At 45.0% G+C, this 21,449-nt stretch overlaps 1 protein-coding gene across 5 annotated transcripts in view; it reads left to right on the top strand.

The window, feature by feature from the left end:
- sdk1a (sidekick cell adhesion molecule 1a) overlaps positions 1–21,449 on the top strand; it is a 225,406-nt gene that overhangs the window by 136,739 nt on the left and 67,218 nt on the right. For 2 of the 5 annotated variants that reach the window (XM_031566320.2, XM_031566305.2), the window contains exons 6-14: positions 4,535–4,561; positions 7,681–7,792; positions 8,213–8,403; positions 12,062–12,145; positions 14,223–14,417; positions 18,539–18,655; positions 19,640–19,810; positions 20,491–20,593; positions 21,318–21,449. The exon at positions 21,318–21,449 is cut by the window's right edge and continues 42 nt beyond it. In XM_031566320.2, the coding sequence (XP_031422180.1) occupies positions 4,535–4,561; positions 7,681–7,792; positions 8,213–8,403; positions 12,062–12,145; positions 14,223–14,417; positions 18,539–18,655; positions 19,640–19,810; positions 20,491–20,593; positions 21,318–21,449 (1,132 nt within the window). The remainder of the gene's footprint in view (positions 1–4,534; positions 4,562–7,680; positions 7,793–8,212; positions 8,404–12,061; positions 12,146–14,222; positions 14,418–18,538; positions 18,656–19,639; positions 19,811–20,490; positions 20,594–21,317) is intronic. The other 3 variants (XM_031566313.2, XM_031566337.2, XM_031566328.2) reach the window with 3 other exon arrangements.

Here is a 21,449-nt window from a genome sequence, read left to right as displayed (position 1 = left end):
CCCCCCCAACGGCACCCCCCGCCCCCCCTGGAAGGTCAAGTTCATTTTGTTCAATTTTATTTTCTATAAAGCGCCAGATCACAACGGAAGTCATTTAAGGTTACCTTTCCTATAGAACAGGTCTATAGCTTGTTATTTTATTAAACAAAAATAAATAGCCTTATGTTATTTATCTTATTTACACAACGGCATGTAATTTCTGTCTCTACATGGTCGCGCGTTTACAATTCTCTGCTCTCTGTATTGTACATACAGTTCCGCCGCGATGCGCACAAACACACACACACAGACACGTGCGCGCACACACAGGTGAGCACGCTCCCACCAGCGGACAGAATTGGGCTTAAGAATCAGTGCACAGCTACGGACACTTTTAAGCTTTAAAAAACTAATATCCAGGCGTTCATGAATCCGGCAGAGATCTTTTCCTAGGTAGGGTCGACAATGAGGCCCAATGAGAATGGCTACAATAGACAGAATGGCGTACAGAATGTCCGCACCGAAAATTCAGAAATAGATCTGGCTTCCATTTTTTATCATTTTCCGCGAGTTGTGCGTGGCCCTTTTTACATAGAGTCTGGTAATAAATCTATGAAATGTAACGAAAATGATTTATTTTGCTGTGAATAATGAAGGAAGCAATAAATCCGATTATTTGCCAAACCCTCAAGAGCTGTTGCCATGGAGATTTAACGTTACTTTCTGTTTGAAGACAAGGTAGCAGCTAGTGTTGAAGAATGGATGACTTGAAATTGGACGACTTTAAATTAATATATGAAATTGAACATCAACACCTATACGGATAAAATAAATAAACAAGGATAGCAAAACAGATTGATAAGCAATGAGAACGGCAGAAACACAGGCAGGACGTCAGATGACGAGACAGATCATAGTGACACAGGCTGTTTTTTTTTTTTCGTCATATGAAGGCTGAGACATTCATAACATTTTATTCAGTCTTACTGGTCCTTTTGTAATGCCAACATGTGCACTACGTTGTGGATAAGTAAAGCCTATTTTGCTACATTTTTGTAGTCCTGGTAATCTTTTGTTTGGCATATTGGTGAGGTTATTAAGAGGACCATTTCTCAATCGTTTTGTTCTTGATGAATTAATGTTTGTTTATTAATCAATTATTTTTCAACAAATAACTCAATTATAATTACAAAGAGGACAATTCACAACTTTTTATCGCAACTTTCACTTGTTTCGCCAATTTCATTGCAACAAAAACCTAAACATAAAAACTTTTATCGCAACTTTTTGGAAAAGCTCCTGCGAAATCAGGAATTTTAGGCCGCAAATATCTCAAAAAATGTTCTTCCAGAAGCCCAGAAAGATACACCACTGCAGCGACAAAAGCTGCACACTTTGTGGATAATTGTCATAAATGTTTAGTTGTTATATTGACTGCTGTCATTAAAAGAAACACATGAACAGCATGATTCCTTTAAGCGTTTGTGTCGGTGGCCATGCCACGCCGCACCGTGCACCGTGCCTCTGTGGCTCACAACCCACTTTGGTTCTCCGAGTTAACATTGTCCCACTGCCTGTTGAGTCAGAACACCGAGGCGGAATCAGTCTCTATTGATTTCTCCTTCCCAAACCCTTTTCTCATGGCGAGTCTCTGCCATCCAATATGACCTTTGTGACTAGAGAAAACAACCCTTCTTCTAAAGGGTGCATGGAGTGCCCTGCTTTATCATTAGGATGGTGTCTTTGGCTGGGCATTGCACGTTGCGGAGTAGGCAAGAAGAAGCACCGGTGGTGTGCAAGAGTTGCTGTCTGTTTGTTGTTCTGCCATCACTTATTTTCCCAGAGTGTGCAGCGGGGTTAAGTTTTGCGGCCAGTGGGGAAAAAACGCATGCAGTGTGTGTGTGTGGGGGGGGGGGGGGCTGCAGGCTGCAGGCGAGAGGCAGATCACTGGTCTTTAATCCTCCAGAGCCAGAGTGCTGTTGACATGTCAGCCCCAATCTGTAGAGTCCGAGCTCGCTGCTGGGGTGGTGCTGACGGGGGAGGTGGTGGCAGTGGGTGGGGAATGAGGAGGGGTACCCCCCCTCGAGGCAGCTATGGTGGCAGATGTGATTTGCAGGCGGCCTGCCTGTGCCATCCTCCACAGCCCTGGGCCCAGAGAGAGAGAGAGAGAGAGATGGAGAAATAGAGAGAGAGAATGAGAGGAGGCGGACAAACAAAACAAAATCATGAATATGGATCAGCCGTGTGACACACACACACACACACAAAGACGCCGAGCTCCGCAGCCAGGGACTCTGTCCCTGTTCATGAGCATTTATGTAGGCCCTCACCAAACAAGAAGTGAGAGCCAACCTCTGCCCCTGGGGCCCACAGGCGAGAAAGCAATGACCCGAGATAGAGAGAGAGAGAAAGAGAGGGAGGGGGGCGGCGGGGGGGTTAGAAAGAGAGAACGAGAGGCACATAAAGCATTAACCTGCCTCACCTGGCAGAACAAGTGACAGAACACAAGCAGGACAAGCCCAGAGGGACTGGACCCCCCACACTGCTGGCTGCCCGGCTCAGGGGAGTACCCGCCACCGTCTTTGTTAACTCGCTGGCCAGAGCCTGCTAGCCACGGCTATGCTAAGCATGGCAGTCATACCGCATTGCTCTTCATGCCGGTTTACCTCATGCGCAGCCTTTTCTTTTCACCTGTCAAAATGAAGGTCTCTTTATTTCTACAAAATGAATCTCCTGTAAAATGAAACGTGCATTCTAAACAAATTGAGTATTTCAGTAATTCTTTCAGTTTTTCAAAACACTGTAAACCAAAGTATTGCACACACACACAGTGCCCTTTCTCATTTGCAGTAGTGCAGTAGAATTTACAAAATACAAAATAATGTCCTTGAAAAAAAGGAAGCTAGATCATTTAGGCTGCAGAGGTTTGTAATAGTAACAATGACGTTTTGAAGTACAGCATTTCAAAGTGTTCAGTATGGAAACATCATAATCAGAATCAGAATACTTTATAGTAGTGTAACAAATGTAACATAGGTAAAAACAAAATTGACACTACTTATATTCTACATAAAAAGAGGCTATGTGACCATACCCAGTCTATTTGGGTCTTGTCACATTAACTCATCAACATCAAAATCAATGTTCACCTTTGGAACTGGTATATGTCTTGCATTTAGAAGGGCAGCGCCTTAAAAAGGCACACAAGGGCTGATCATTGTGTCTTAGAAAGTGATCCATGTGTGAAATGTCTTGCAAAAAGTGAAAACTAAGTCAAAGGCTGAGAATTAGCTTCTGGTTGTGCAGATTTGGTGTGGGATTTTGCTGTTTGTGTGACAGGTGAACTTTTTCTGTGTAAGCAGTTTTTAAAAACTGTTACGGCAATAACTGGCCTCTGTGCCTCCAATGGAGTATTTTGAAATCCTCATCATACACATATGTCAAGTCTCTCTAAGCATTATGAAAAATGGAACAAGTTTGGACAAAGGCTCCCTGGTGGAGTGTTTCTAGGCAGCAGTTTTGTTTGCTGGACCTAAGGCATTGTGCAAACATCAGGCAGGAGTCCAGCTCCAGGCCGTCACTCGATCGTTACCGCCATTGTTGAAGCTGGAAAAAAAGTTACCAAGCTTAGTGGACTTGGAAGATTTTATGTCTACACCAAAGGCTGGGATTGTCAGTGTTTGCTTCCTTTCCTTGGTGACACTGTCTCTTTATCTGAACACACAGGCTTTCTCTCTCTCTCTCTCTCTCTCTCTCTCTCTCTCTCTTCTCTATCTCTCTCTGTCTCTTCTCTCCTTGTCTCTCTTTTCTCTCTCTGTCTCTCTTTTCTTTCTCTCGCTCTCTCTCTCTCTTCTCTAGCTCTCTCTGTCTATCTCTCTCTTCTCTATTTCTCTCTCTCTCTTCTCTCTCTCTCGGTCTCTCTTTTCTCTCTCATTCCCTCCCCTAACACTTGCACAGTGAGTGAGCAAGCACAGCAACGCCTGACAGCATTCTGCAAATGTACATAATGCCAACTGTCTTGTGTACTTCCGTGTGTTTGGTGCATTTTTTTTTCCTAAGCCTGGTACATCTGTCTTCCTCCTGGTGGTAGAACTCTCAGACGGAACTCCGACATGTGCCTTGAAGTTCCACAATCCCCGGAGCAATTAATATTTTATGGTGGTAGTCTTTGTCTTTCTGTTGTTATTATTCTGACAATCTGCCTACTGTTTAGTTGCATATCGTGCCGTATGTGTTTGTGTGTGTTTTATTGCAGCCAAGTGTTGTAAGCCTATCTTGTATTGTTTTAATATGAGTTCATCACAGAGACAAAATTAAGGCCATGACACAGATTTACAGAGGGGAAAAAAAACTAGGACACTTCCAATTCAAAGACCCCTCTGAGTCAACGTAGGGGTCACAGTGTCCTCATTGTCCATGCTGTGCCTTAATTCATGAGATATTTTAAACCATATGTTTCTCTCTCCTGTCTGATCACATGAATGTAGTTTACAGTTTATATTTATTACTTCTGCTACTATTTGTTCCCTCTTTTTTTGCCTTTGCTACCGGACAGTAGGCAAGAGGAACCGGGGGTCACATGGTAAGATATATTTTAGGAACAGATGTGTTTTAGCAACCAGTAGTGCTTCAAGTTATGTCGGAAACGCCATGCTTTAAACCAGAGATACACCAAACCGACATCAAAGAACTAGCGGCGACGAAGGCCGACTGTTGCGTTGCCTCATGTCGCCTTTGTTTGGGCCAAAAATGTGCACTTGAACACACCGCGAAAACCACAGCCAACGGCCAACTAGCATGTGCGTTCTGTGCCTGCGTGAGAAGAAGTAACTGCATACCAGCAAGGTTAACATTTTCACACCACTCTCGCTCACAACAGACGGTTCCGTAATATAGCTACGTGTAATCGAGCATATGTCTGATAAGACGTTGCAAATGGCACAGACGTTGTCAGCCCTTGGTCTTTTAGTTGTGGAAAAATAGAGGCTGAGGCCATAAAATAAGGAAAACCATTTATAAATGGTGAAATCATGAATACTACCGCGACAGACTCAAGGGGCTTTCCCGAATCTGTGTCAAGCTGGAGAAATAAAAAAAGGCACTTTCCTGTTCAGTTCCACATGTTGAAGGAACTTATCAGTCCAATCATCCAGAGGCTGAATAGCCAATCAGAGTGATTTCTGTCACCGACGGACTCCGGTGCCGATTCAGCATGCTTAATCGGCCGGAAAAACACCAACGGGGGTCTGACTAGTGCCAACGGTTCAGGACACGCCGCAGAAACTAGGGCTACAGACACTCAGCTATAGCCCAACATTGGCCTACCATCGGCCTGGTGTGTCACAGGCTTTAGGTTTCAGTATGACAGCTGTGCAGAAGAACTTCTCCGCTCTGATACAGTAAGATTAGACTGTGCTTGTACTTGTTTTAAATAATCACCCTTTACAGTGAAGTACTCCCTGGCAATGATTTATACAGAGATTCCCTAACCGCTGTTAGGAGAATTCGATTAAATGAATGCTTGACTGGCAGTGTCTCTGGTGCTGAAACCCATGGCACGGACGTGTGCTCCTCTCGTCCAAATGATTTATTTATAAGCTGTTTATGTCGTTAAATAATGAATGTGTGACTAATCTGCAGCTATTGGCAACCACAAGTTCCACATGGAGAAATTGTCTTACTATTGATTAGCGCTTGTCAGAGGCAGGCCTGCGGATTATGGCTGATATTCTCGCATGTTTTGTTCCACTTGGCTGTCAGGGTATTTATAGAGTAACGGTAAACTCCCTCCTGGCAAGCTTCATCAGGGATTCTTCTAGAGTGCGATAAGGACAAAGCCATAGGGATCAACTCATTACCAGCAGTCCAGAACAGTGACCTTAGCAACGACCAGTGCTAAGTCCTCCGTATGTTATTTTATCTGGCTGAGAAGGCACCTAACTCAATTACTCCACGAGACCCTGCCAAGGAGGACGGGGAGTAAGATAACATAACTTAATATTCATACGTTGATAGAATTCTCCAAGCTTAAAAGGAAAAAATGGAAGGGCTGAAAAGTCACATGGGACCTCGCCATCCCCCTCTCCACCCCTCACCCGTTACTCCAAAAACGAAACTGAAAAAATTATAATAAATAAGCGGTAAAACATGTTGAGTATTAAAATGAGGCAAGGAATCCTTCCTCTGATTGCTCCCTGACAAAGCCCGCCAACACAGCACAAAGCTGTGGCCGCTGGTATTTCATTAAACTGGTCCTTGGCAGGTTTTCATCACATTACTGGCAGCCTGAAAACAGCGAGCCGGAGTGACGGAGTCGCTGAGCTGAGGCAGACACGACTTCCAGCCTGCCACTTGGGGAGATGGAAGCAGGCACACCTCGAACGGTCGCATCACTCCCGAATGTTCTTCACGCCTCAGACGGCGCACTCGCAGGCATCCTGCCCCGGCTCACAACACCAAAGCCAGAATGTGACGCTTTTCTAAAAGCACACGCACCTGCTGCATCACGGTGCAAAGAGCTGTTCTACCGCCAGACAGAAAATAAATAACCAAGTGATCTTGGAAATCTGTTTTAGGCCCTATTTCCTCACAACCTTTTTGGACCCCATTGAGTCTTAAGATATAGAAGAGCTGAAATCCAAATAGCGGTGTTCCTTGTCACTTCCTCCGGTGTTCCTTGCCACTGTACTGTAACCTGCTATTTAAAACTTCCAGTGGGGTGTTTTTCAGGATTTGTTTAGAATAAATTAAGTACCTTTTAACAAAAGCCAGAGTGTGCTTGAGCACTTCGCATTCAGTATAGTTCACCAGGTGCTTATTTAACCAAGAAATCTGTCATGCAGAAACCTGAACAGCATTCATGTATTGCGTCCTAGGCAAGGTATTTTTGAAACTTTCAAAAGAGATTAAAAGTAGACAAAGTGCCGCAGTAGTTCTACTCGGTTACCTTTGTCAAAGTCAACATCAAAGGGTGGATTCTTGCATTCAGCCTAGTGAAATAAGCCTTCATTTCCATAAGATTTCAATATTTTAAGCTCTTCTCCAATTTCCCTTTTTTTTTTTGCACAAATGAAACTTATTTAATAGTCACTCTTTAATTTTTTACAATTAGAATACAGATAGGCTTGGTTCGTTTTTAAAAATGTAGCAAGCACATTTCATGGAAGAATGGCTCAGTATAAAAGGCAAATGAGAGAGGGGGAGGCAATGCGACCCTGTGGACCCAGCTTCGGCCTACTGCCAAGTGATCAATTATTCAAGATATCCCCCCCCCCCCCAGGGAGGCAGACATAAAGCATGTCAAAAACAAAAAGAAGCGAAACCTACCCACCGACGTACGCTGCTTACGCCTTACGATCTGAGCAGACTCGACAGAGGAAGTGATCCGGCGCGTTTAATAACCATCTCTTTGAATACAGCACGTAGTCCATTATTACATCAGTCTTGATATTTTGATGTCCTACTGAGCAAAAATGAAACGGAAAAGGAAAGCTGACAAGGAAACATTTTTTGAGATGTGCACTTTAACAAGCCCAAGGGTTCATATCTTGGGTATCACAATCAAATGTGTCATAGAGCTGGAACAGCTGGAGCACATGTACTTTTTTAGTTTATGTATGAGTACAGTGGCTGTAAACGAGCATCAATTTCTCACCTCTCTTCGTCTTTTCTGTGTACCTCCATTTTCCTCTCTGGCTTTAGATACTGAGGCTCCAGCCGACCCTGTAGCGCCAGTCATAGTGATTCCACCTCGGAATACGACGGTGGTGGCAGGGGTGTCCGAGGCCACGCTGGAGTGCGTGGCTAATGCACGGTGAGTAGAGTGTGTGTGTGTGTCTGTGCGTGGGTGAGTTGTAATGCGTGTGTGTGTGTGTGTGTGTGCCCTGTGAAGACAAAGTGGACCTCTCATTTGCTTTCCTCCCTTCCTTCCTAACCAGGAGGACATCAAATAACGGTGAATCACTGAGCTCTTGCCAGAATCACAGACTTCGACCCTGATTTTCTTTGTTTTAAATCTTAGCGTCAATACCAGGATTGGAAAATTGAATGTTTAACTCATTAATTCAGAGACGGAGTACATAAATCATCCTGATTCGTTTTAGCTAATTCCCACAGAATTGGCTGTTGCTAAGCAGTTAGATGCACTATCCCAAACATGTCCTAAAGAAGATGTCTACTGTATTTGATATATCCCATCGGGAAATAAACGTACATGGTTTGTTTGGTCCTAAAGTCCGGTGGACAAGCTGAGCATCACCTGGAGACGGAACGGGGTGGAGGTGGCGAGTGGCTTGGGCTCGTTTGGCCGGCGGCTGACCATAGTGAACCCCACGTCAACTGATGTTGGGCTGTACGTGTGCGAGGCCTCGCTGCTGGACAGTAGTGTGCGCTCGGCAGAGTCCCGTGCCTACCTGTCCATTACAGGTAAGACTCTCCAAAATCTCCAGTTCTCTCTCCCTCCCTGTCTCTTTAGTTCTACATTTCAAGGAGAGTTATCCTCTTTTCTTTCCTCAATCTCTTTTCTCTCTGGTTAGGTGTATGTGTCTCTGTTTTCTGTTTCTCTTTTCCTCTGTTTGGCTTTTTTGTATTTTTTCTCCATTATGGGTGGATCACTATCCTTTTACATTTACATTTACATTTAGTCATTTAGCAGACGCTTTTGTCCAAAGCGACGTACAAGGGAGAGAATATTCAAGCTACGAGCAATAGAACCTGGTGTAACAATAAATAAATACTACTTTACATTTAGAAATATAACAAAATGAAATAAAAAGAAAGAAAGAGTGCAGAAGTGTAACTGCTGTAATTGCAAGTTACGCACTAGTCGAAGTGCCAGTTAGGACGGGAAGTGCTCTCTGAAGAGTTGGGTCTTCAAAAGCTTCTTAAAGGTAGAGAGGGACGCCCCTGCTCTGGTAGTGCTGGGCAGCTCATTCCACCAACGTGGAACTACAAATGAGAATAGTCTGGACTGCCGTGCTTGCACAGACGGCAGTGCCAAACGACGCTCACTAGAAGAGCGCAGCATCCTGGGTGTAACATTTGCCCTTACAAGAGCATTTAGGTAGGTGGGAGCAGAACCATCAAGCACTTTGTAGGCAAGCATAAGTGACTTGAACTTTTATTTCCTTCTTATACCCCGGAGACAAGGAATACTCTTTTCTGATAGTTCTTTTCTGATAAATTATCTATAACGGGGCACCGTTATGAAGTAGATCCAGGGGAAAGAGTTTAATGACTGTACTATCAATGCTCTGGAAACTTTGAATGGTAACTATGGCAACGAAGTAAATAATGGTTGATTGAAAAGCTGTAACAATTAAAAATTAAATTAAAAATAAAAACAATAGAGGCTCCTGCAGTGAGTGTGCAATCAGGCAACTGGCAAGCTAATGAATGAACAAAATACACGTACTCTCTCATTTTGCCATTTTGATGAATTCCATGGTTACCTTGAGAACTTGCAAGCTGGCAAGCACAGAATCAGAAACAAGCTAGCAAGCTAAAGGATTGGGCTTAGCAACAGTGAAATCAACTGTAACCAAGCAAACTACCCAACATTATCCTTATCCGTGACTAAAGAAAGTAGTACTATGAACTAAACAGGTTGCCTTCTTTTTAAACAGAACCAGATGTTTCCTATATGGGCTATACATGCATGCGATCAGTGTGGCAATGAGGGTATAAGTGGAACAATGGCGTTTGTGGTCTCCTGTTATATGAAATGAATGGACGAGGTGGAGGCAAAACCGACGCCAAGCCATTTTACTATCCGCTCATCCATTCGCTTGTACTCTATTCTATATTTCACTCTTTTCTCCTCCTAGCTACTCTACTCTCCTAGCTATCCAGTATAACTGAGTATCCTACTTTTTCCAACCCACTTTATGGCTGTGTGTTCAGAGAATCAAGCACTCTCTCTTCCTCTCTCACACTGTCTCTCTCTCTCTCTCTCACACTCCCCCCCCTCTCTCTCTCTCGCTCTTTCTCCCCACCAGTCTTGTCTGTTCTCTCTGTTGTTTGCACTCATTTGCTCTCTCCTGCCTCCTGTGTCACTGTGAGAAAAATAGCGTAACTCCAATCCAACCATGTGTGCTTGTGCTCCTGCTGCTCTTAGTCCGTCCTCTAACAGGGCGCTCCGATGGCTCTTCAGTCACGTAGTGCCGATCTGCTCAAATCCCCTCCACCCCCTCTGTTTAAAGCATAAGATATGTTAAAGTCTTACATGATCGCTAAGATCCCGTATTCAGCCTCACAGCTCCGAAGGCCTTAAGAGTGTCTGTCACATCCCTCGCGAAAGAAAAATGGCTTCATGCTGTCAGCATGGCTCTGAAAAATGCTTCTAGAAGCGTGTCATTATCCCCATTAGCCAGCAGTGCGAGACATAATGGAAGTTACTTTCATTGCAGCCAGCCAGCAGAGTTGTTTGAAAGGGCCGCGTTGCTCCAAAACTCCAGGACTTACATGACTTAATTACCAAATCGGACTTGTGCGTAATTGCTTTCCCTGAGATGATTTAATGTACTCGTTCTATTTGTTGAGCATATAATGTGTTCTGGGTGTGTGGATAAACAATAGCCACCCGCCATAGATATCTTTAATAGGCTCTAATTATTAAATCAACTAGTTAGTGCCTGATTTAATGAGCCACTGCATCCAGGTGTCTAGTCTGGCCTATAGCACATTGCTAGCAGGTTTGTGTATCAGTTTATGGATGGCACACCTGTAACAGGATTAGCCAAGCTTGGATGGTCACATGCGCTGCATCCTGCCTTTATGCTACCATGGTACAACACGGAAGCACTTCCCCATCAGAGCATTTGAAACGGCTCCACTGGTTTTACAGGGGGAAAAGACGTTGAGGCAAACAGCATATTAAATATTTATGGCTCATCCTCTTTGTTCGTTAGTGTTCATTTTCAGGCTGACAGGTGTTCTGTGTATTATAAGAGGTCAGATACATATGTATTAAAGATCCGGGAGCCATAACTGGATGAATGTGTTGTTGCTGAAACAGATTGAGGTGACAGGAAGTGATGAATGTGGGCTGTCAGTGTGGCATTACCCATAAGTCAGGGGCTCAGTCAGTGTTTGTGTGCGTGTCCGTACTAAACGCCATGGCTCAAAATATATGCATTTATTCATCTGCTTGTGTATGTAAAAGGTACTCTTCAGCTCCTGTCATCAAAAGACGTGACGGTCTGCAGATTTCACCCACTGCAACAACGAAACAAACTAGAAAAAAAAGAAACGCTCACTGCGGATTGAATCCCTTGAGCTGAAAATCCCAGTGATATTGTCCGTCTCTCGTGTCGGAGTTTTGCATTTACTAAAGTGGAGAATATCGAGCTGTCTATAGGCACGCGTGGACAGCAAACAACAGGAATAACTCAGCAGGTGTGGGGTGATTTGAAGAAAAAAAATGTAAAGGAGGAGAAAATTAATTCAGAATAAGGATGGGAAAGGAAGAGAAAAGCACAACTAGAGTGGAAGACTGGAAACGTATGTACCGCTTGGTAACGACATAACCCCTATAGAAAGTCTGCAGAGCTTCACTGGCCATCTGCCGCAGTTTTGCTAAACACATGCATTGAGACATGGTAAGTACTAGGGAGAGCGACAGGAGTGTGTGTGTGCGTGTGTGTGTGTGTTTGTGTGTGTGTGTGTGTGCGTTCGTGCGTGCGTGCGTGCGTGTGCGTGTGTGTGTGCGTGTGCGCGTGCGTGTGTGTGGGGCAAAGGTTGTGGTGCTGTGTAAGCTATGCAGACAGCATGAAGTCAAAAGTGCTTTTTTAAATGCATTTTATTTTCAGTTCTCTGAAACGTTGTGTGTTGATCCTGCAATCTGTGGTCACCACAGCAATGGATTCTGTCTGTTTGTCCGGGGTCTGCCACACGACTTGTGTTCCCATGGGAATGTCCTTGAGAGTGGTAATGTTTTGTCAGGCTCGTAGATCTTGAGAGTTCATTGTTTTGACGGTTTCTTGGCCTTTTTGATACGGGTAAAACAAGTTATTTCTGGAGGACTCATCTGAACCTAACACAAGTTGTTCTTTTCTTCTTCTTGCTCTCTTGCTCCTTCTCGCAGAGGTGCCGTACTTCACAGTGGAGCCACGGAGAAAGGTCATCGGCGAGGTGGAGAGAACCGTCGAGATCCAATGCCAAGCCAGAGGTCCGATCCGCCACGCACGCACACACACCTACACACACATACACACACACACACACACACACACACACCCACACCCACACCCGGGTGCATGCTCACCCAGCAACAAGTTAAAGTTGAAAAACTAAGCACACTCCAGCACAGCACGCCTCGCTGCTCCTTCATCCAGAGCTTATCCGCGCAGCCTGTCTCGACGCCGCATGCATCACACAACACTTAGGCAGTCACAACAAACAGCAAGGTGCTTTTCATGCCAATCTCACCCATGCTCCCTCACGGACCTTCATATATGGCTTCACCTACTATTTTTTTCTCACCTTTTTTTACACAAACTGCTATATGACTTGTTGATTGCTGCCCGACCGGGCCTAATCAACCGCTGAGTGTGATCAAATTGCGAACAATGAAAGTTTCGCTTCCTAATTTGACAGATGAAGTCTTCAGAGCCCAGAGACGGCTGCCGTCTCACAGAATAGCACAACACTGGATGGCGAGCTGGAGCCATTAGATTTGAGAGATGTGCCGGGGATGTGAGAGGGCACACCCATTATCATTATATGGAGGAAGGGGAAAGGATAAAAAATGGTATTGGCTTTCTGCCAAAAAAATATCCAGCGGTGCTCATTTCAAGAGCAGTAATAGTGCTGAAATGGAAGGTCAGTCCACTGGTTAGAAGAATATTTATGATATTTGTCAGTGTTGGTTCAGGTTTGGCTCAGTGGCTTTTTCGGAGAGAAAAATTATGGCCAGAGTCTCTGATGGACTGAGATAGATAAATAAAAGCCCAAACTCATAGAGGGGGTGAGAGGATAAGGCCCTCACATCCAGTCAGTCTTTTTGATGTCCAAATATGTTTTTAAAAAGGAGATTAAAAATGGTTCTTTTGAAAACAAAAAAGAAAAACTACATATTGGAATTCCCCCTGAAGAAGCAGTGTAAAAAAAAGTTCTGTTTCCATTTTGCATCAGTATCCACCAACATAGCTACTGGTTATGCTGATGACCACCAGTCTTTATCCCCAACTAATTAAGATTTTTGAAACTAAAGTAAAATAAATCATATTATTGTAATATCATTTGTTAAGACACATGGAGAAGACAATTATTGGATTTTGGTCTCGGTAATCTCAGGAGTGCAGACTACAAGGGTTGTAGTTTTGCCTCTTCTTCCAAGCAGAGAAAGAAACAGGCCAGGGTGCTTTTCCAGTAAGCACACAAGGCTTCTGGAGCAACTGCAAGCAAAAGTGCTCCTCAAGCCAGCAATGGTTTATTGAGAGCGTCTCCATTTCATCTTCTGTGGAGAGGTAGCCTTTCAGAATCCCCCCCTGGGATCAAGGGACTGAGTCTGATCTGCTTACAGCCACTCATTAACTCTCTCTCTGATTCTGTTTGAAGCCCCCGTAGAAAAAAAAGAAAAAGAAAAAGTCTGCATTCGCTTTATGATCCTTTCACGTGGAGTGGTGTTTGATATATATCCGTTCCCTATAAGCAAAGCAAGCCTCGATTAAATGAGTTTTAATAGTACGGCTCCATGGCCGCCTCGTCACAAAGCGCTTTGGAGCTGCTGTGAGTGATTATTTTCCCTGTCAGCTCTTTTAACTGTTACTTAAGTCATTCCTCAAGAGTGCACTTTGGCTAACTGCTGAAATATCCTAAGTCGTGCGAGACCAGTTGAAGGCTTCTGTTTCGAGGCTTAATACGTGTGGGCCTATCTGTCTGCGTTGGCGGGGTGGCGGAAGGCCTTCAGCGTCGGGATGGTATAAAATATACTGTGAGCTTGAGTGTTTGCCGGAATCAGAGCTAAATGCCCGAAGGTAATGATCCACAATTAAATCCACTACTCGCGCAGTTAGGTTGTTGAAAACGTCTGCAGTATCCACATGGGAGCGGAATTAGCCATAATGATTATCTTGTTCACTTAGTAAATGTTTGCCTTATGGATTATGAACTAGGTAATCCTCTATTTACATGGTCAACAAATAAAGAGCTTGATTTGTTTTGAAATAGTGGTCGTCTTCCATGTCTGTCTGTCTCTCTCTCTCTCTCTCTCTCTCTCTCTCTCTCTCTCTCTCTCTCTACAGGGGTGCCAGCACCCAGAATTGAATGGTATAAGAATGCGGTGCCTCTGAGTAAGCTCAACAACCCCCGCTACAAAGTCCTATCCAGCACGGGCCTCCAGGTCAGGAAGGTGCACCCCAGTGATGCCGGCATCTACCAGTGTTTTGCCAGGAACTCAGCCGGAGAGAGCCAGGCGCACACCTACCTAGACGTCACAAGTGAGTCCGATTATCCCAATAACCAGCACGTAGGGGTGCTCTCACATTCTCAGACATGTTCAACTCTCAAAAATCTGTATAAGAAAAAAAGAAAAACACGGTCCTCCGTGTTACGAGCTAGATGTCCTCTCCTCACCCCGAAAGCTCATTCCCATTCATTGGTATGACTGTTGTGTTTGGTAAAATGATTTTGCTCAGTGTGTGGAAAAATTGAAGACCCACCTTAGCTGCCGTGGACACAAGGGGCAAGGAAGGAAATAGCCCGTCATCCACGGCTGCCTGCTGTGCCGCGGCTTTTTATCGTTGATGGCCACTTTGAGTGTGTAACCTCTCCTCGGGCGCTGTGTGTGAAACAATCTAATCAAGCACTGTAATTATGCTTCAGTCTGACTATGTGATTTTTTCTCCCCCCCCCTCATGCCAATGCTCCTCTACAGGCTAGTGTAATGATTCTCACATAGAGTAGGGGTTCTCAACGCCTTCTTTGTGATTGTCTTTGATTATATGCTAGGTCTAGAACAGTCTCCACAGACAACAAAATACAGAGAGCTGAGAGAGGAAAGAAAAAACATTGACTGGAGAGGGCTGTTGATGCCCTCCTACGCCACACTCCGAACTAACGCACAAAAGGAGTTCGTCATGGAAATATGTTGTGCCCACATTTCTGAAAGCATGAAATGAGACTGCGGTGTCGTCTGCAGATGCGCTTGCTATCTGCAGCAACAGAGAGTCTTAGTCATTGTATTGATCGTTGCCTGGTCTTGTCTCGAAGCATTGATTGTTGACGTTGCACTGACCAGTGATTGAATCGAAAGGCAGTGTGAGTCGGTCCCTTGGGCGTGTTGCTCCTGTGCTGATCTGTTTCATGCCACAGTGATCAAAGACAAGTACAGTGAATTAATAGCATTCCCTGCTGCAATCTCTCTCTCTCTGTGTATTTTGTCCCTAGAGAGGAGCCTTAGCATAATGCTTCTTTTGTACAGTAAATAGCACTAAGAGAAGAAAACAGGCTGTTTACCGCCCACAGATGTTCTAGAGGTTTCTGCATATGGTGTTGCTTGATCTGTGCATGTGCATATAGCAACTGAGAATTAAAAGGAAGTCCATGTCTTATGCTTTTTTTTTCCTTCTTCTTTTGAGGGGAAAATTTAAGAAGCTTTCAGGGTGTTGTTTAAAAGGCACTGCTAAGGAAGTCGCTTTTCAACAGTCATTTATGTGATCAGTCTCCACGGAAACATGTGCGCAGGCACACACACACACACACACACACACACACACATACACATACACACACACACACCCACACGGCGAGGCCGTTCCCTCCTTGCCGGAGCAGAAATTGGTCCGTAATGGGCTTTATTCTCCCATCTTGATTACTTCAAATTGACATGGCAGTGTCTCCGCTCTGCATGCCAGGGAGGCTGCCTCTCTGCTCGGAGGGCCCCCCGTCTGAAGCACGCGCTGGATCCTGCTTAAATGGAGCCTTCCCTTCATTTACACCCATTCAAAATGACCAACCAGTCACATAGTCTCCATTAGGCGCTCCAAATCAAGATAATTGGATTCATACGGGGTTGTTTACGTGACTTGAAATGCGCATTTGTCAATGTGTGCAAGATGGCAAGCAAACTGTCCTTTGTTGCCGCGTGGCTGATAAAAATAATGAAAATGTGTCATCCTCCCTTTAATGAGTGCAGAAACAGAAAAATTTTCCAAATTTCCAGCTGTTTTTGCACCTTGTGATAATCTCCGTTTCAAGGGGCTGTTTCAAGTCTGCAAACAGAGCAGACTGGGTTCTCCCTCTTCGCAGTACCTGCATCATTTATTTGAGTGAACATCCCAAGTTGATGCTAAGGCTGTTTATGCCAAGCAGGGACATCTGTAGCTCTTCTCTCAGGTGATTTCTTGACCAGTTTTGGGAAGGTAGGTCTATTCAAATAAGTGTGTCTCAGTTGCCCAGAGATAATGGCCCTCATTCTCGAACATTTTCTGAAGTTTCTTCTGAAATGTTTCTTACGGGCTTCGGAAAAACAACGTAAGCAAAAGACATCCGCCAAATTCATGCACGCTTGAAAATGTGGTCCTACGCAGCAGAAGTTTTCTGGGCTGTGCTCCCCCGGAAGAGTTTTCTTAAATTGAAAGCGCGTTCTCGTGCTCCTGAATTTGCATACATACACGCCCTGCCAGCTCCTTATAAGGGCACGCAACCGTAGTGACGTGTGCAGTCGGAATCGACCGAATCTACACGAAAGCAACAGCAGTGTTCGTGTACATTACATTTAGTCATTTAGCAGACATTTTTGTCCAAAGCGACGTACAAGGGATAGAACAGTCAAGCTACGAGCAATAGAGACCTAGTGTAACAATAAATACTACTTTACATAAGAAATAGAAAAACGAAATAGGAAATAAAAACGAAGTGCAGGAATGTAACTGCTATAAGTGCAAGTTAAGCACTAGTCGAAGTGCCAGTTAGGAAGGGAGGTGCTCTCTGAAGAGTTGGGTCTTCAAAAGCTTCTTAAAGGTAGAATGGGACGCGCCTGCTCTGGTAGTGCTAGGCAGTTCGTTCCACCAACGTGGAACTACTTGAAAATTCTGGATTGCCGTACTTGCACAGACGGCAGTGCCAAACGACGCTCACTAGACGAGCGCAGCATTCCGGTGTAGTGCTTTTATTTATTTTATGACATCACGGTGCCTCGTAGAATCATGACTATAGACCTACATGTGAAACGTAATTGTTAATGATACTTTAATCCGAGGATCTGTAGAGTTGATGTGAACGCAATCACCAACGATTTCTCACAAATTCATTAACACGGAGAGTTTTCTTAAATGCGATTCCTCAAAAAACCACAAGATGGCCCACGGGGAATCGCATTTGAGAAAACTCTGGCCGAGTTACGACTGCTATTTCGAGTTCGGAAAGTCTTCTGAAGTTCAGAGCAAATCCCAGATGAGAAAACTTTCATGAATGCCAAATGTTGTCCTAAATCCAATTCAGAAGAAATACCTCTTAAATTCCTCTTAAATTCTTCTTAACTGCGTTCGAGAATGAGGCCCAATATTCAGATCCCCAGATGTTGCCCAGTGTTGCCCTGTGTAGCTTTGACCTTGGGTGGAGCCCCGGCTGGCAGAACCGTGCACCATGGGTATTACCCGTATGTGCCCCGAAGAGGGGGTTCTGGGCAACTGTGGTGTGTCAGGTGCTGTTATGTGGATGTATTGCACATGCACATGGTCTCACAACCCCTCTGCTCTCTGCGGTTTGTAAACTATGTGAGAATCATACGTTAAAGAAGATTTTTCAGTCTTCTTTATGAAGAATGTTGTTGTTTCTCTCGTTCACTACAGTCCAAGGCCTGAGCCCACTCCACAGGTGGCATCCTGGGTGCGATATAAATGGAAGGCAGTTTGATAGGCAGGGGGAAAACACAGAAGACGTGAAAAAGCCTCTCCTGAACATCAGCCACGAAAGTCTGGAAATGCCACTGTTTCACAGACGTGCACAGAGCTTTTAAATCCCAACAAAAGATGCAATTCATCCCCTCCAAACTGGCCATCTGCACACTTTTGGAGTGCGTTGGTTTTGAGAACCCCAGGTGGTTGAGGCTGTAAATAGAAGATCAGCCGAGCAGAGAGAACAGATTGGTGGCTTACTCTTTAATTGAGGACAACAATTCATAATTGAAAAAAGAAAATTCCCGTCTCGCTAATACAATTCATTTGTCTTCTTACGGGCGTGTGTAGTACAGTAAAAGCTGCTTTTCTGAAACCATTTGTCTGAATAAGCGCTGACGCCTTTTATTGTGCAACGCATTGAAAGAAAAAAAACACATTCTTGAGCAATTCCTGCTCTTTCCTGGACAAAGAGTGTAACCATTAGCAACCCACCTGCTCAGTGCATCGGTGGATTTGAAAAGGGTGTGGTGTGTTTGTTGGATTGGCTGTGTGTGTGTGTGTGTGTGTGTGTGTGTGTGTGTGCATGTCTGGGTGCATGTCTGTGCACGTGTGCAGGTGCGTGTGCCTGTGTGTGAGACAGACGTGTGGGCGGTAGGCGTCAGATGTCTCCGTCTCTCAGTCAGCGTGTGTGTGTGTGTGTGTGTGTTCACCCCATGCAGGCATGGCTCCGGCGTTCCTCGACCCGCCCTCCAATGCCACCGTGACCGATGGGGCCGTCGCCACGTTCTCGTGCCAGATCTCCGGAGCGCCCAAGCCTGCCATCACCTGGAAGCGAGGTAACTAATCCCTGCCCTCTCCGGGGGGAGACCCCTTTCTCCTCAGGTGCCGTGGGGTCAGGCCATCCTCCTGGCAGCCCAGATATGATGGATGGGGGGGGCCATGTCCCATCCCACAATCCTCTCTGCTCAGGTGGGAAGGGCTGCCAATGAGCCACAGGCATTACCAGATAGGCTCTGTAATGTGTGTGGGCGTATATACTGGGCTGAGTATACAAATCCACAGCCGGGCTCATACTAGAAAGAAAAAAATAGAGCTGGATTTTTCTCCTCTCCTCTCATTCTTAACACTGATGTTTTAATGCAGTCATTTGCTGTCACGTCGAGGCTTTACATCTTGCCAAGTTCCTCAGGCGTGTATACTTTCTCAGCGGTGACACAAATTGATGCGCAAAGTAATGTATTTTGCTCTTCGCAGGAAGCCATTAAGATATCTTTGTTTCAGCTGATTGGCAACAGAAAAGATCATTTCATGCAACAGCAACACAAATCCACCATTTTATGCTACTGCTACAGTTTTTTTTCTCCCTTTCTTCATAAAGTGATTTCCATAGCTATCCCAATTATGTGGCAGCATGTAACATCTCCTAACAAGGAAGACACCAGTGAAGGCTGTTTCAAGAGGATTTCCCCTCTGGGACAACTTTAAGCTGCTAATAAAATCATACAGAGTCGAGTGCGCACACGCAGTAATGCCCCATTAATCCCCTGTCTGGCAGCAAAAGTTAGCTGAATCCCTTGTGTTTGTGTGTGTGTGCATATCATGGGTGTGTGTGTGTGTGTGTGTGTGTGTGTGTGTGTGTGTGTGTGTGTGTGTGTGTGTGTGTGTGCATATGTGCGTATGTGTGTATGTTTGTTTGTACGGTTTGCATGTGTGTTATTTCACGTGTGTGTATATCTGCCTCTGTTTCTGGTTGTGTGGTTGACGTTTGTGTGTGTGTGTGTGTGTGTGTGTGTGTGTGTGTGTGTGTGTGTGTGTCATAGCAGACTCTCAGACCTTGGCCAGTGGCTCGGTACAGATCCCTCGTTTCACGCTGCTAGAGTCGGGAGGTCTGCAGATCAACCCAGTGGCGCTGCAGGACACGGGGCACTACACCTGCTACGCAGCCAACACTGAAGGAGCCATCAACGCCTCAGCCAGCCTCACTGTCTGGAGTAAGAGCTCTCCCCCACACACACACACACAACATACACACACACACACACACACACACACACACACATACACTATACCATGATATGCACACACACACACACACACACACAAACCAACACAAATAAGATATGCACAGGAACTGTAAAAGATATAGACACGCAACTTAGAAAACACAGGTACATGCACTCCAATATGCACATGCACACGTGTGCCCTCACCTACATTTAAACACACACACACACATATATACAATCATGTTTGCACACACACAGTCACACATACACACACACACACACACACACACACATATATATACAATCATGTTTGCACACACACAGTCACACATACACACATGTGCATGCAGCAAAAATAACTTTCAGGCGGTGTGTAAAGAAGAACTGTTCATTTATGTGCTCATCAGATACCATAGGCTGCACACTCACTACTCCAGAGGTTCTATGTACGTGCCTCATGAGGTGATAATGTGTCAGAGATAAATATGGGCTAGGTTAGCATCTAGACTTGTGTGACTGACAGCCAAGAGTGTTAATCTGTTCCTCAGAGTGTTCACGGCTTCAGAGACACAAACACACACACACACACACGCACACACACACATAGTATTGAGTATGTTTGCGTGGTTGTGATGTTGTCCGTACCGCCTCTTGTTTCTTCCAAGGTCGCACTTCCATCTCACTGCCGCCTACAGACCGGCGCGTCATAAAGGGAACGACGGCCATCTTGGAATGTGGCGCCACCCACGACCCCCGTGTTGCTCTGAGGTAGAGGCATGATGGATGATGTGAATGTGTGTGTGTGTGTGTGTGTGTGTGTGTGTGTGTGTGTGTGTGTGTGTGTGTGTGTGTGTGTGTGTGTGTGTGTCTGTGAATGTGTGTGTGTGTGTGACTATGTGTGTTTGTGTGTGTGTGTGAGACTGTGTGTGTGTGTGACTGTGTGTGTGTGTGTGACTGTTTTCCTGTTCACTAGCATATATATGCGTGTGTGTGGACATTGTCCCCATTCCCACAGGCTGTGCGATCCATCATGACACCAGGAACATAGTTTCTAGTCCGACAACCGGAAATCTGCTCAAATAAGGCAGCGGCTCCTGTCCCAGTCTTGGCTGTGTTACCCAGCACTGTGTGTGGTTCAGGGCCTCGAGAGGTTCACTCATAGTGCATGGGGCCAGTGTCAGGTGCATCGCTCCGCTTAGAGATACCGTACCCCAGAGCAAACCTGGAACTGATAATGGCATACCATCATGGCAATGTTACCAAATACCTTTAATTATAAATATAACAACATATAATTGTGAATAATATAATACATGTAATACTAATGCAATAGACCTGTAACCAAAAGTGTTTGACCGACCAACAACTGTCATCACACACCTTAAAATTGATCATGTCCTTCACAGCTGAGCATTTTTAAGGGTTTACGACATAGCAGCGTGTAGCGTAATGTGTAACTGATAGCGTTTTATTTTTACCCCTTTGTGTACAGCTTTGTGTGGAAGAAGGATGGCGAGCTGGTCACCCAGTCCAGAGGGGGGCGTATCAGCCTGCAAGACGGCTCTCTGCTCATCACGCAGACCTGGTCCGGCGACATCGGCGACTACACCTGCGACGTGCTCTC

This window comes from Clupea harengus, chromosome 1, assembly GCF_900700415.2.
Source record: "Clupea harengus chromosome 1, Ch_v2.0.2, whole genome shotgun sequence".
Classification (NCBI taxonomy): domain Eukaryota; kingdom Metazoa; phylum Chordata; class Actinopteri; order Clupeiformes; family Clupeidae; genus Clupea; species Clupea harengus.
The sequence above is the reverse complement of the archived record's forward strand: the minus strand, read 5'-3'. Positions and strand labels throughout refer to the sequence as shown.